This window comes from Wasmannia auropunctata, unplaced genomic scaffold, assembly GCF_000956235.1.
Source record: "Wasmannia auropunctata unplaced genomic scaffold, wasmannia.A_1.0 LD336061.1, whole genome shotgun sequence".
Taxonomy (NCBI): Eukaryota; Metazoa; Arthropoda; class Insecta; order Hymenoptera; family Formicidae; genus Wasmannia; species Wasmannia auropunctata.
The window spans coordinates 931,588-944,263 of NW_012026829.1; the positions used below are offsets into that span (position 1 = coordinate 931,588).

Here is a 12,676-nt window from a genome sequence, read left to right on the forward strand (position 1 = left end):
GCGTTGTTCGCGGCGAGGTATTTTTCCCCGCTCGACAGACGCACCTTTCTATTTTGCGCGCGCTCGCATCGCGCGCGATTAATTAAAGGAAGAGAGCCTGCGGCCGCGGGAATATTCTCGTCACCGTTATAAAATTGTCGGTGGAATGGGCTGAACGCTGATGTCACGCAAACAGAAGAGTACGCGCGCCACACGGACGACGTACGATGCCGAGAGAATGGTGAATCGGCTGTTACATGTCCACACTTCTCGTAAGCGGGGAGATGGTTGCTTAAACAGAGTGTACATGTGCTGCACATACACAAGAGATCCGTCTTTCTCTCCCTCCGCCTCCCTCCCACCCTCCCTCTTTCTCTTCTCGTTTCCTCTTTCTCCAGCTATAAACTTCCCTTTATGAATTTGTACTCGCTCACTTAAAAATAATTAAACTCACGCAAACGCGCTGTTTGCTTCGCGCTTTGGCAGTCGGCCAGTCATGATTGAAATCCAATATGCAATGAGAAAACCGCAGAGAAATGCCGATATTAAAACCGACTTTAAGGACGCTTTAGCGAAATGCCGTGTGCCGCGTAATATCGATAACTCTCAGAACGATTGCGTTAATTCCGAGACGAGCGAGAGAGAGAGAGAGAGAGAGAGAGGCGAGCGCGTTTCCGCGACAGTTCCGGCCGCATCCGGATCCCTCGGCATCGCTACGGCGTCTGTCGGCGCCGTTAACGACAGAGAGCGAGAGAGCGACGCGTAATACGGGCCGAGAAACGTCATGATGCATTGGCGCAAAGTATTGTAAAACGAAGGCACCGTTGTATCGGAGTTATATCGCGCGGAATTGATATAGCTCGGGGGGCGCTGCCGATGATGTATGTACACAACGGTACACAGGAGGATGCTCCGGGCGCCTCACGTGTATGTGCATGCTATATACACGCGCGCGTAGGCAGATATGCATGCGCGCGGCGACGAAAGAAAAGTGAAACAATGACGTCAGCTTTAACGCTTCAGTTGCGATCTTTTACCTTCGAATAACTTCGAGACAATGGACGCCCGGTGTATGAATACATGCCAAGACCGTGGTATCGTGTCACACACGCGTGCGCGCACACAAACACACACACACACACATACGCTCGCGGAACTCATCCTCCGCTGTGTTGCTTCCCCGTACAAACGCGCCTTTGTATAGCACGTACACGTGCGGGGAAACACGCGTATATACGTGACACACGGTTATACTTTTCATCCTGCGGCAGTTTCCTTCGGCGACGACGACGACGTGCCGTGCCGTGCCGTGCCGTGCCCGTGTCGTGCAAGTGGCTGCAGAGAACGGATAGCAACCGGGCGCGCGGCGACAGGAGGGAGCGGGGTAAACGGGGTGGAAAAACCGGGAGCGCGCATCATATATGTATACACGTTATTTATAGGCCAGGCCGGGGTATTAGAGGCATTAGAGGCAATATTTACGCGGCACGCGTGTGAACGCGATATCTTATCGCGCCCGCCTTATCAAGGCGTCGCTCAGGGTTCTGTCAGATGACCACAGCATATATTTCTCGCCTAAAGCGCGCCGATCCCTTTCCCCGACACGATATCGTACCCCGAGAGTACGAGCGAATTGCAGGCCGTACCTTTTCCCCGGTTGACCTCCATCCCGCGGCGCGCTATCACGTTTTCTACGGTGGCGGACGGGAGTTACAGATCTCGGTACGCACGGCACATTCGCGAGAAAGGAATATTCTCCACGCAGAATAATTCTTAACACAGTAAATTCTCGGAACGAAAAATATTCTCTTCTTCTCGGCAAATATTTTCAGGCTGTTTCCAAGGTATTTCACGGGGAGAATATTCGCTCGACAGACATTCTCGAAGGAATATTCCCGCCTCATATCAACGTTCTTTCAAAGGAGGTCGGCTTTACCTTATCGATCACCGATTATTATTTCGTTATGAAATATTAAGGCAATTCGAATGAATTCATATGTGTTACATAAAAAAATATACATTTCGGAAATTGAGGTAGGTTTCAGCACGATGTCTGCTTGTAAATGCGATCGTATTTATCTAACTACTTGCATCTCTCTCGTGTGCGTTTGCGCGAAATGCAATCGATGTAAACGAGCATAATGGGTCGCGAGTGTTGCTCGTAATGTATGCACCTACGCTAGTTGTGTCCAATTAATCATTTTCTTTCGCGACGTGTCGTAATGAGATCTCTTCTGAATGTATAATTAAAGATTGCAGGAGGCACAGGGAAAAAAACTTTTAGGAAAGAAGTGGAACGGTGGTGTAAAGTCGATTAACCCTCACCAGTCTCCGTCCAGGTTGAAGGAACATGCGCAGCTGGAGCGAATGCGAGGTGTTTAATGAAGCAAATCCGAGAAAGCGTTTCGAGTTCTACAAAATCAATTAATTAGACAGGATAGAGAGAGAGAGAGAGAGAGAGAGAGAGAGAGAGAAAATGGAGGAAGAGAAGGAGAGAGCGAAACTAATAAATTGTTAGACCGCTTTTAATATGTGCTTGAAAGAGATATTTTCACGATAATCCACCGTACAGCAAATCGAAGGGTTCGGTGTTATGCATGAAATATCGTACGTATCATCGTCAACATATGAATCACCGCGCCAATTCCGGTCCACGAGGTATCGATTATACATTTTCGATGAAATTCAAAGGCAGGAGGCTACACGGAACAGGAGAGGTTTATCAGGAGCATTTTAAGAGAGAAAGAATGATCATCACCATAAATCAGATTCGAAAGCATTCTCTGATGTTCCGGACGCCGAGTACGCGAGAGAGTGATAAGATAAACCACGCACGTGATAATCATGCGACACACGGACTTTCCAGAATCCCGCTGTCGCGAACATATGGCCGTATATCGATAATACGATGAATTTAAAAGAATTTAAACGTCGTTTTCAACGATTATTAAACTCCGTAAAGGCATGTTCGGTCGTTTAGTTTCCGCAAACACATTAAAACTAAAGGCCGGAATAAAACACTACCCTCTACCCACTCTCTTTTTCTCTCTCTCTCTCTCTCTCTCTCTCTCTCTCTCTCTCTCTCTCGTTGAGAGATATAGAAGTTTTAAATTAACTCGTACGAGTTGATATCGGACGTATCAGCACTTTAGGAATGGAAATAACGAGTAAAGATAGCCGCTCTAGATAAAAGATCACTTTACCCGGAAACTATAACGCAAGTTCTAACGATCGATTTCCGTTTCCAAAATTACGAGACACTGATTGACGACGTTGTTTAAACTTAAACGAACTCGAAAGTCAAGAACCCTTATTCCTTCATTTTTAAGGATGCTCCAGAATTCCGCGAAAGCCAGTAAGAGCTGTTAATTTATACCATCGATAAAAACCACGAGTGGTATAAACTTACGGACAAAATAGTGATATAACGGTGGAAGAACATTTTTAATTAGAGAATGAACATCGATTGATCCCTTTCTCTCTCTTTCTTATAAGTACTTATTACTTTCTTGCGAATAAATGAGATGTCTGGACTCCATTAATGAACAAATTCGAACTCATCCAAGTATATAAGTATTGCATTTCTTAAAAGCTTATTGTTTCGCCTTGGATTAATGTAAATTTGTTTTAATTACTGTACTGACGTAGCTGGCAGCTACTAAGATAAGAATGTTACAAATACTGCAATATTTATGCTGAAGGCAGTTTACTTATCGCGGTGAAATTTTTTTTTTTCTGTGCAGAAAGTCTTGGGAATTACTAGCGACAGAGTCGCGAGATGTAATTAGCAGATTGTACATTAATGAACTTCAAACTAATGTAAATTCTCTACTGATAAAAATTCCTTCGGATTACTGTTTCACCATAAGCCGGCGTGTTTGTCATTTCATCTCTCCGCTTAAATGTGATGATATTTACTGTGAAGCGTAACAAAATAACACATCAAGATAACTCGATTATTATTTGCGTACAAAAAATGTTTTCGTCACATTATAACGATCCGCGTGTACAGTCGTGAATAAACAGGTTGCGACACATTTTTTATATGAATTTCGAAACGCACTAATATTGCAAATACGAACCACGATTGGTGTAGACCGATTGGCTCTAGACTAGAGACAATACCTATTTTTGTACTGTCTCTTATAGACTAGAGATAGTAACACCAATCGTGGTTCGCATTTGCAAAATAATAACGCGTTCCGAAACCTATACAAAAAAAGTATCGTAACTTATTTGTCCACAACTGTACATTTTCGTAAATTATATTTACTATTACTGACAAGAGATATTTATGTTCGATTAATTTGCAATCGATAAGCCTGCTTATCCGCGAATAAAAGTCCAGAATTCAATAATCCGTTCGGGACGGCCACATTTCCCCCCGTTGTTCCCGCTGCCTATAAGCCCGACGAGAACAGGTCATTCGGGTTAATGATTTATTTCGTGTGCGGCGCATTAACCCTGCGGAGAAACGATGAACAGCGGCGGCTTCGCCGAGCCGCGCCGCGCCGTTGCCGAAGCCGAAGCCGAAGCGCACTCTCTGAAGTTTGGCCCTGCATCCGATAATTCCTTCGATAATATTGTTTTCGCGCATAATTAACTCCCTGGCCAGCGCGCGTGTATACGCCTCTGTGCATGTCTCCTCTGCCATGAAATTTTCGTCAGACGAACCACCCCCGTGAAACCGATAACCGTCGACACAGTCACGACGACGGCGGCGACGCGCGACGGTGGTGATGATCATGCGGCCGCACGAAAATGGCGCGCCGCAGGATGAAAGTTATCGGAAGAGATGAGAGGCGCGGGAGGAGCCGAAGACGGAATCCTGACGGCGCGCGGCGGGGGACGAGCAGGAAACTGCGCGCCACCGCGCTATCCGCCAGGACGAATTATTAATACGCTATATACCTACGCTGTTGAGAGCCGCACCCGCTCGGAAGCGACAGGCGGAAAGTTTCTGTCGTCGGCCGGCGTGTCGTTTATACACGGAGACCGGTATTAATGCGGCAATGATAATGCACATTACAAAGTTCGCTTTATGCTCGCGGCATCCGCGTCGAATGGACCGGCGAGAACGGATGCTACTGACTCCCATTGAGTCGACGAGATCGGTTCAACGGCGGAAGTTTCCTGTGCCTCCACGACACTTCGACGATTCCCTGCTCCGTCGAAAAGCAATAAGAAAGAAAGCGAGAAATGGGAAACGGAGAATGGCAAAGTTTCCGCGCGTTGAAAAAGTCGCTCGGTATATATAGCTCGAGCACTATTGCACATTTTCTCCTACTCGCGGGTTCAAGGGTTCAAGGACCCCTATTTATTATGATGTTGCCGATATCCCGATCGGCATCGAGGTGGCTCCACTCCGCGAACTCCCGACGGGAACCCCGTATTGGATTTCGATCTCGTCTATACGTGGCTGGCTGTGCTACGGCAAACGATAGAAAATGGAGATGGATTACGTCGAGTAGAATGAGTAAATTCACACGTAATAAATGATGAATTGCAAGATTTACAATTGCAAAGAATTTGTCACGCGAATAATTCTCAGAGGACTCTTTTTTTTTTTTTTTAATTAACATCACGGTCGTTTTGTAAAATTCTGTGCATACCTTAAGCGACAACGTGAGGTATGCGTAACGATTGCTTATTTTACAGGAAGCTAATTCCTCTGGAGCTGCTCGCACGCAGTCTGGAATACGGAATTAAGTTCGGAATTAATACGATTATGCAGCTGCTTTAGAAATGGACTTGCAATAATGAGGTCTTTATACGAAGTCTAAAGCACCGGACAAAGAGAATAGCGTAGAACAGGGATTATAGCGGGGAAACTCGTAAATGCCGTAGAGCGGGTAGCGTTACTACGTGGCGTAAATCGTGCATCGCGTTCGAGTTTGGAAGTTCTCCGTGCCCAGCTATCGCCCTTCCTCCGTAGCAATAGACGCTCGCGTTTGAGGCGTCTACTCTCGCGATCAATCCCCGGGTATATCGACGCCGTTGTGTACAAAGTGCCGGCGGCTCTCTATATAGGGAGGCCGATCAAAGCATTCCTAAAGTTTATTCCGGCCGAATCCACGCCGTCCTTCGAAAAGCCTCGAAAAACGCGGAATATCATTGTTAGGCGATACGGCGGGCTATCGTTATTCGCAACCTTTGAAATGTCCCTTGAAATTTCTTTATACCGCGCCGTACTCTCTTTCTCTCTCGTTCTCTCGTTCTTCGCTAAACTCGAATAAACTGCACCGAGCGGGAACTTAAAAGTTCGAAGGGTCAGGAGAGGAGCTTTCGAAAATATCATCCGGGACGCTGGTCACACCAGAGAAAGAAAGAGAGAAAGAGAGAAAGAGAGAGAGAGAGAGAGCGAAGTGGCACAGAAGCTGGCCTGATAACCGTTTAACACGTCGTGAAATTTTTCGTTCGATAAACTAAACCTTCATCGGCTCGGAAAAGTGCTTCTCGTTCACCGAGGTGCGAGGAGAAAAAAATGACTTGTCGTTTTTCAGCACCGATAATCAGCGTGACTTCACGCAGAATATGGTGTTTACACGGCGAAAACTTTTCTGCTCGATCAAAAGTTACATATATTACGTTTACAAGAAGAGAATTAACTCCTGCTATTCCTGCTCATCTGGGAAAAATAATCGATAAAACGAATGTCCGCCGATAAAACGTACGTTTTACTCACCAAACGCCAGTAGCAACAACTCGGAAGAAGAGATTCACGAATTACACGTGTAAGTATATAAACTCGGTTAATTGCTCGAAATCTCGTAGACCGATGTGTCGTTAACATTACGACATATATATATATATATATATATATATATAGCTGCGCCTCGCGCTCGCGGTCTTGAACGATGGCCAAGTTTTAGCGGTTGCTATACTTCGGCCTGTTTGAAATACCGACACAATAAAGCGAAACTTTTGCCGCGGACAACTTGCAACCGCGTTTCTTATGCTGTGTATTCTATTTCGCTTGTAAACTGTTCAGACTGATGCTAACACCCACCTCATAATTTATATATGTAGAATACATCGCGTATGTAACTTAAGAGCTATTGTTGTCTGAATATTAAAACAACTAGAGTTTTCTTCTGTTGTGCGTTCAACCTTCAGTGTCTGTATAGAAAAAATAAAATGCATGACCATGCCCTCGTTATTTACGAAAAAGTTCGTATCTCATGACGAGTGAACCGAAACGAGCGAAATGTTTTAAGAAGTGTCGGCCTCGAGGAAAAGCTCGGACGATCTCGTTCCCGAATGCGGATAAGATCAACCTTCGTTTACGAATGGTTTGCGAGAGGGGGATAGAGTTTCCGTGTCTGATAACGCTGATGCTTCTTCCTTTTCCTGAAGAAACCCACCCGCGCGCGTGTACGGTTACATATATATATATACGTATATATAGTATATGAGTGTGCACGTGCGCGGCTTAAAGTGCGCCAGACTACCGCAAATCGACCACCGAAAGTCCTCATTCAAGGAAATCGAAGGGAACGAGGTAATGCAACATAACGCGGGGAGTCATTTTGCATCGTCGTTTTCGCGAAAATCAGCATTTCACGGGAATTTTTGCTCGCGGTAAAAATTTTTATCCCATCGCAGCCACATATTTTTCGTACAAAATACATGCTGTTATTCGTAGATTTTCATCTACGTGCGAATTGGTAACTTTACATAAGATTTAGTTATTTATAGAAAGACAGGATAAGAAGCTTCACAGAAAATATTCCAATATCGTTGCTAGGAAATTCTGAGAAATTCTGCTTTAGATAATCATTTTCAATTATCAAACGTCGTACACTTTAATCAAAACAGATTTAATAATAATTATTATTATTATAATTCTTTATTTCCATTACATAAATACCGAGAAAGAATGAAAGAAGAAGAAGAGTATTACGCATCAAAAGGTTAAGCGTCAGCAAGGATTATAGTGCCTATCTACTATAATTATTAATATTACACATAAGAAAAATAATCAACTAACAATTACAACATTTATATGATAATACATAAGAAAGAAATAAAGAAATAAAATAAAATAAGATAAAATAATCACTTGCAAAGTCGCAACCACACTACACTCACATTTATTTATTACAATTTTGCAAATTGAAATATTCGCAATCAAAGACGATTAATTATGCAAAACAGCTTCTTGAAGAAATAGCTTAGTGCAAAATGTGTAATACGTGTCAAAATGTAACCTCTCTTAGATTTTTTGTGTTTCTTCACTGTTTTTTCTACAAGAGGAAATGCTGCTGTCCCAATCAGCGGCACGGCGCGCTGGTACGATTTTGCGCGACAACACGCGGAAATAAAAGCCCGCGCGAATAAAACGCATTGTCATCGTTATTGCGAGCGTTTCATCTCCATTAACGATGACACATTTCCGGCGTCACGGTGATGAGACGCAGCGCGCAAATATGCGGCCCTACACGAGCGAGCGAGCGAGCGATGCGCGACGTGGGAACGATAGAAAGAAAGTAGGTCTCTGCCAGAGAGACGTCGCCATTGAAACTGTTGTATTTTCGCTGAAAAGGGGAATTATAACGAGGAGATTTACAATGACAACGCTGTGTCACGCCGAAAACACGCCGAAAAAATCACCACGTCTAAAGGAAATCCTCTCGAATTTCGGCTAAACTTTTTACAGCGCATGAGACATCTCGAATCGCACTTGTCGTTGTAAATGAGGACGTCCCTACCCCCTTTCTCCTCGCGTTTCTTTTGGACGTCCCGAGGGACATAAGAAGGAATTCAGACGTTTCTTTAAAAAATCAAGCTTTCAAGAGATCAAGAAGACACGCGCAAAGAGTCTTCTCGCCCGCGACGAACTCTGCTTACTAGGTGGTAGTAAAGATGATTATAAGTATAAAAGGAGTCTGAGAGTGGATTGAGCTTGAAGAGCGAAAGAGTTTCTTTTTCATGTGACAGCACTCTTCAATCACTTCTTGCCCCTCGCGGACTTCCTCTCGCTTTTACGCTATCGCTTCTTGTCCGACGCTATCGTTGTAGTTTTTACGACGGTACTTTTTCTTACGCAAATGCTCGCGAATTTTTCTCTCCAGAAAGAATTTACATCTTCCTCCCCCTCTTTTCTCTCTTTCTTTCCCTCTCTCTCTCTCTCTCTCTCTCTCTACATACGTACGTACGTAGGTATACGGTTGAAACGTACTCCCTTTTAAATCATTGTTCAAATATTTTAAGAGCGTTTCGCGCATTCTCGTCCCGAATACTTTGAGACTACACCTCCCCAAGACCGTTTATCCTTCAAAGATAACTCCGGAACGAACGAATTGCTTTAACCGCGCTGGAGGATCTAAATCTAAAACTAAGGAGAGATAAATCAACCGTATGCAAAGCACAAGCTCGCTTTAATCACAGCCAACGGCGGCGCGCGCGGCTTAAGTCCGATCGCTTGTTTCCGCGCGCAAATTGCCGCCTTTTCCTTATAACGATACGTCGGCCCGGAGTTCTTTGTAAATCCCGCTCGTCTTCTGAACGCGCGGGAAGCACGAGAGGCACGAACGAGAAAGAGAGACCACCGACGAGCAACAATCGCTGCGATGTATAACACCGGTTTTCCGTGCTTAACTTCGTCCCTTGACTGCACGGACAGAGAGAAAATCCAAGCTTGCTCGACTCGGTAGTATATACCGGAGGGTTTACATAGGTCGTACCACCTGGTAGATACATCGCTGCTCGTCGTTTACCCGACAAGCAGGGTAAGAGAGAAAGAGAGAAAGAGAGAGAGAAAGAGAGAGAGAGAGAAGGAAAGGGAGAGGAGGTGAATCGCGGAGGTGGTTGCGATAGTAGCGGGTCGCGGTTAGGAAGACAAAGGCAGAGGACGAAAAGGGCGGCGGTAGGGTAGCAGGAAGGGGAGGCGGGGGAGAGGGTAGCAAAAAAGAGCCGCGGTAGGGGGTGGCGGTAGCGGGCGGCGAGTGGGGTCGAAGCGGCGGTAGCTGAAGGAGGGAATGACCCCGCGTACCCGGGGTCAACCGTTGCACTATGCTCTCCGTGTCTCATAGTCATGGACGAGCCTCGTTCGCTCGCACGCTCTGATATACGGGTTAGGCGTGTCATGTATGTACACAGGCCTGAAGGAAGCCACCTGAGCGCACCTGAGTCAGATGGTTGTCCCTCCTTGTTTTGCTATCATGTATATATGTATATGTATGAAATACACATATATATATATATATATATATGTATGTATCTATGTATGTATGTATATACATACATATGTGTGTGCGTGTACGTGGCGAAGGTATGTTGCGCACTGCCGTCAACGCGGTGGCGATATTTATGAATACCCGCGGGATGAGGATGGCGAGACGACGAGACGCCGAGCATTATTTCTCGTTATTGTCAACCGATGTATCTCCGGGTTTCCCACCTCCCTCGAACGATCCTCTCGCCTAGACGATGTCACAGCTATCTCACCCGAACACTCGCCTATGCGAAGTATAGGGAGAAAGTAGAAACTCGAGAAAGAGAGAAAGAGAGAGAGAGAGAGAAGAGGTATTTCCATCTAGATCCACACGCGTGAACAATGCATGTTAAAGCCCCGTGGCATGTAACACCGGCAAAGATATGTCGTAACGCAGTTATTTGCTATTTTGCCCGTCGAGTTTCAGACCCGCTGGAAAAAAAAAATATATCGAACGAGAGAGCATTTGAAACTGCACAGCATCCCATTTGACGAAGTATCGAAATATCGATATTCTTTAAATCTGATAATGCCGTTATTATAATAACTTAACGCACAAGAAAGTCCAATACTAACAATTGTCGACGTTCCCAATCTCAGATATAACGAATCACGTGCTAGTAGAACGCGTATCAAAATTATAAGCCATTCGCGGAGAACTATAGACATTAATAATTCTATACGGAGTACAGCTATCTCTCGGAAGATGCACGAGGGCGATACATGTAAAAATGTACGAAATTTGTATATGTATATCTTCTCTCCGGCGGGATTCTTCCGCGAGCGCTGGATTATTTCGCAACGTCAAGTCAAGTCAGATTTGAGTATCGCGCGCGCAGCTACTCCGCGGAACAGTGAGCTTTCCCGCCTTGGAAATCGGTTTACGCGCCGATTATATTTCTTGGCCGGCCGCGCCTATATATTTTCCGCCTGGCACAGCAGATATCTATCCGTTTGGCGGTTATATTAAGTTATGATGGATATAACCGTCCTGCATCCATCATAAAATCAAGTTACAGTTACGTGCTATCGCATGACGTTTCGATATCGATTCATACGGTACGTATAACGTCCGTATTCAGTGACTTGTATGTGTGTGTGTGTATATATGCACGTGTACACACATGTATCCGCGAGAGACGCAAGACGTTGTATAAATCACGCTTCTAAGTCGATAATCGAGCGCGATACGCGGCGAGACAATGTGAACGAGAGATGCGCGCGATAACGGTAAAGGCAGCCGATCGATTCCGCGCGCGTATCGCGCAACAGTATCACGTCGTCGTGTCGCTAGATTATAATCCGGCTGCAGCATTGTAATTTCTCTACGGTATCGCTGAAAATTAAGTGCATCGCGCGAGGTAGCACCACCTCGTCCGGTGAGAATATAAACGCGCGGCGAGAAATGTAAACGAGAAACTTTTTCGCGTATACCTTAATGCCCGCGTCGCGGGCGGCATGCCATCGCGGGCCGTGTCTCCAATTAACGCGATTAGCGATTTCATTAGCACTAATTACATCACGCGTCCCGCTTTAACTCGTTCCCCCTCCCTCCCTTCCTCACCGTGTCCGACTCCCGGTGGCGCAACAATGATTGATACCACGCGCTACTTCCGGAGTTTGCGTTTTTTCCCCCCTCCACCCCTTTTCGCAACACGCAAATCCGGGAAAGGCCGGAAAATCCTCTTTGAACTTTTCCAACAGGAAGGAGTTTTTATCTCCGACGAAAACCTCGTAAAGAAGTCGGAACTATTTTCAGCCAGCCGCCGCTTTTTGCGCGAGAATTTAATAGCGCTGTATCGCTGCTCCGAACTGTGGAGCTTTTAACGACAAATTTCGACGTGATTCTCAATCGCGTCTGCATTCTCACGTTTACAAATTTAATGGCTCGTTCAACTTTTTCTTCTCTATATTAAGTGTATTATTTGAAATTGTAATTATTGTAAAATGTAATTATTTAAAGAGAGATAAAAAGATAACAAATTTTTTTTAAGTAATATTTATAACTAGCCATAATACTTATAAATTTAAAATCACGATAATAATTTTAGATCTTTCAAAGAATTTAAGCTCGAAGGGATTTAACGAGGCTCAGGCTGCTTCCTATATACCTATTATTATATTCCTAATTACAAATCTACCGGCAGATGTTTCCCCAATTAATTCTGATAACTATATTCTCGTCGGGAAGTGCAATAAATCACAAGTTTTGGAGAGCTGAATGAGAGGGACTCACCCGTTACGCTGAGCAGCGACATGATCGGCGGATCCCCCGTTAGCTCGATTCGATCTTTCGAGTTGTCCCTTAATCGAGCCGAGCGGTGCACTTAATACGGCATGTAGAGATCCGTGCGAAAGTTACGCTGGTTTACGCCGGCTTCGTGTAGATACACTGTCTCGTATACATATACGATACGCAAGTATATACTCCGATACTCCGCACTAATAATCCTCTTTTTTTCTCTCTTTCTTTCTTTCTCT

General features: G+C 44.9%; 1 protein-coding gene across 1 annotated transcript in view; it reads right to left on the reverse strand.

Annotated features, from left to right (window-relative positions):
* LOC105450423 overlaps window positions 1–12,619 on the reverse strand; it is a 55,282-nt gene extending 42,663 nt beyond the window's left edge. Inside the window, exon 1 of the mRNA XM_011690244.1 lies at window positions 12,432–12,619. Within this exon, the coding sequence (XP_011688546.1) occupies window positions 12,432–12,453 (22 nt within the window). The 5' untranslated portion in view covers window positions 12,454–12,619. The remainder of the gene's footprint in view (window positions 1–12,431) is intronic.
* Between the last annotated feature and the right edge of the window lie 57 nt (window positions 12,620–12,676).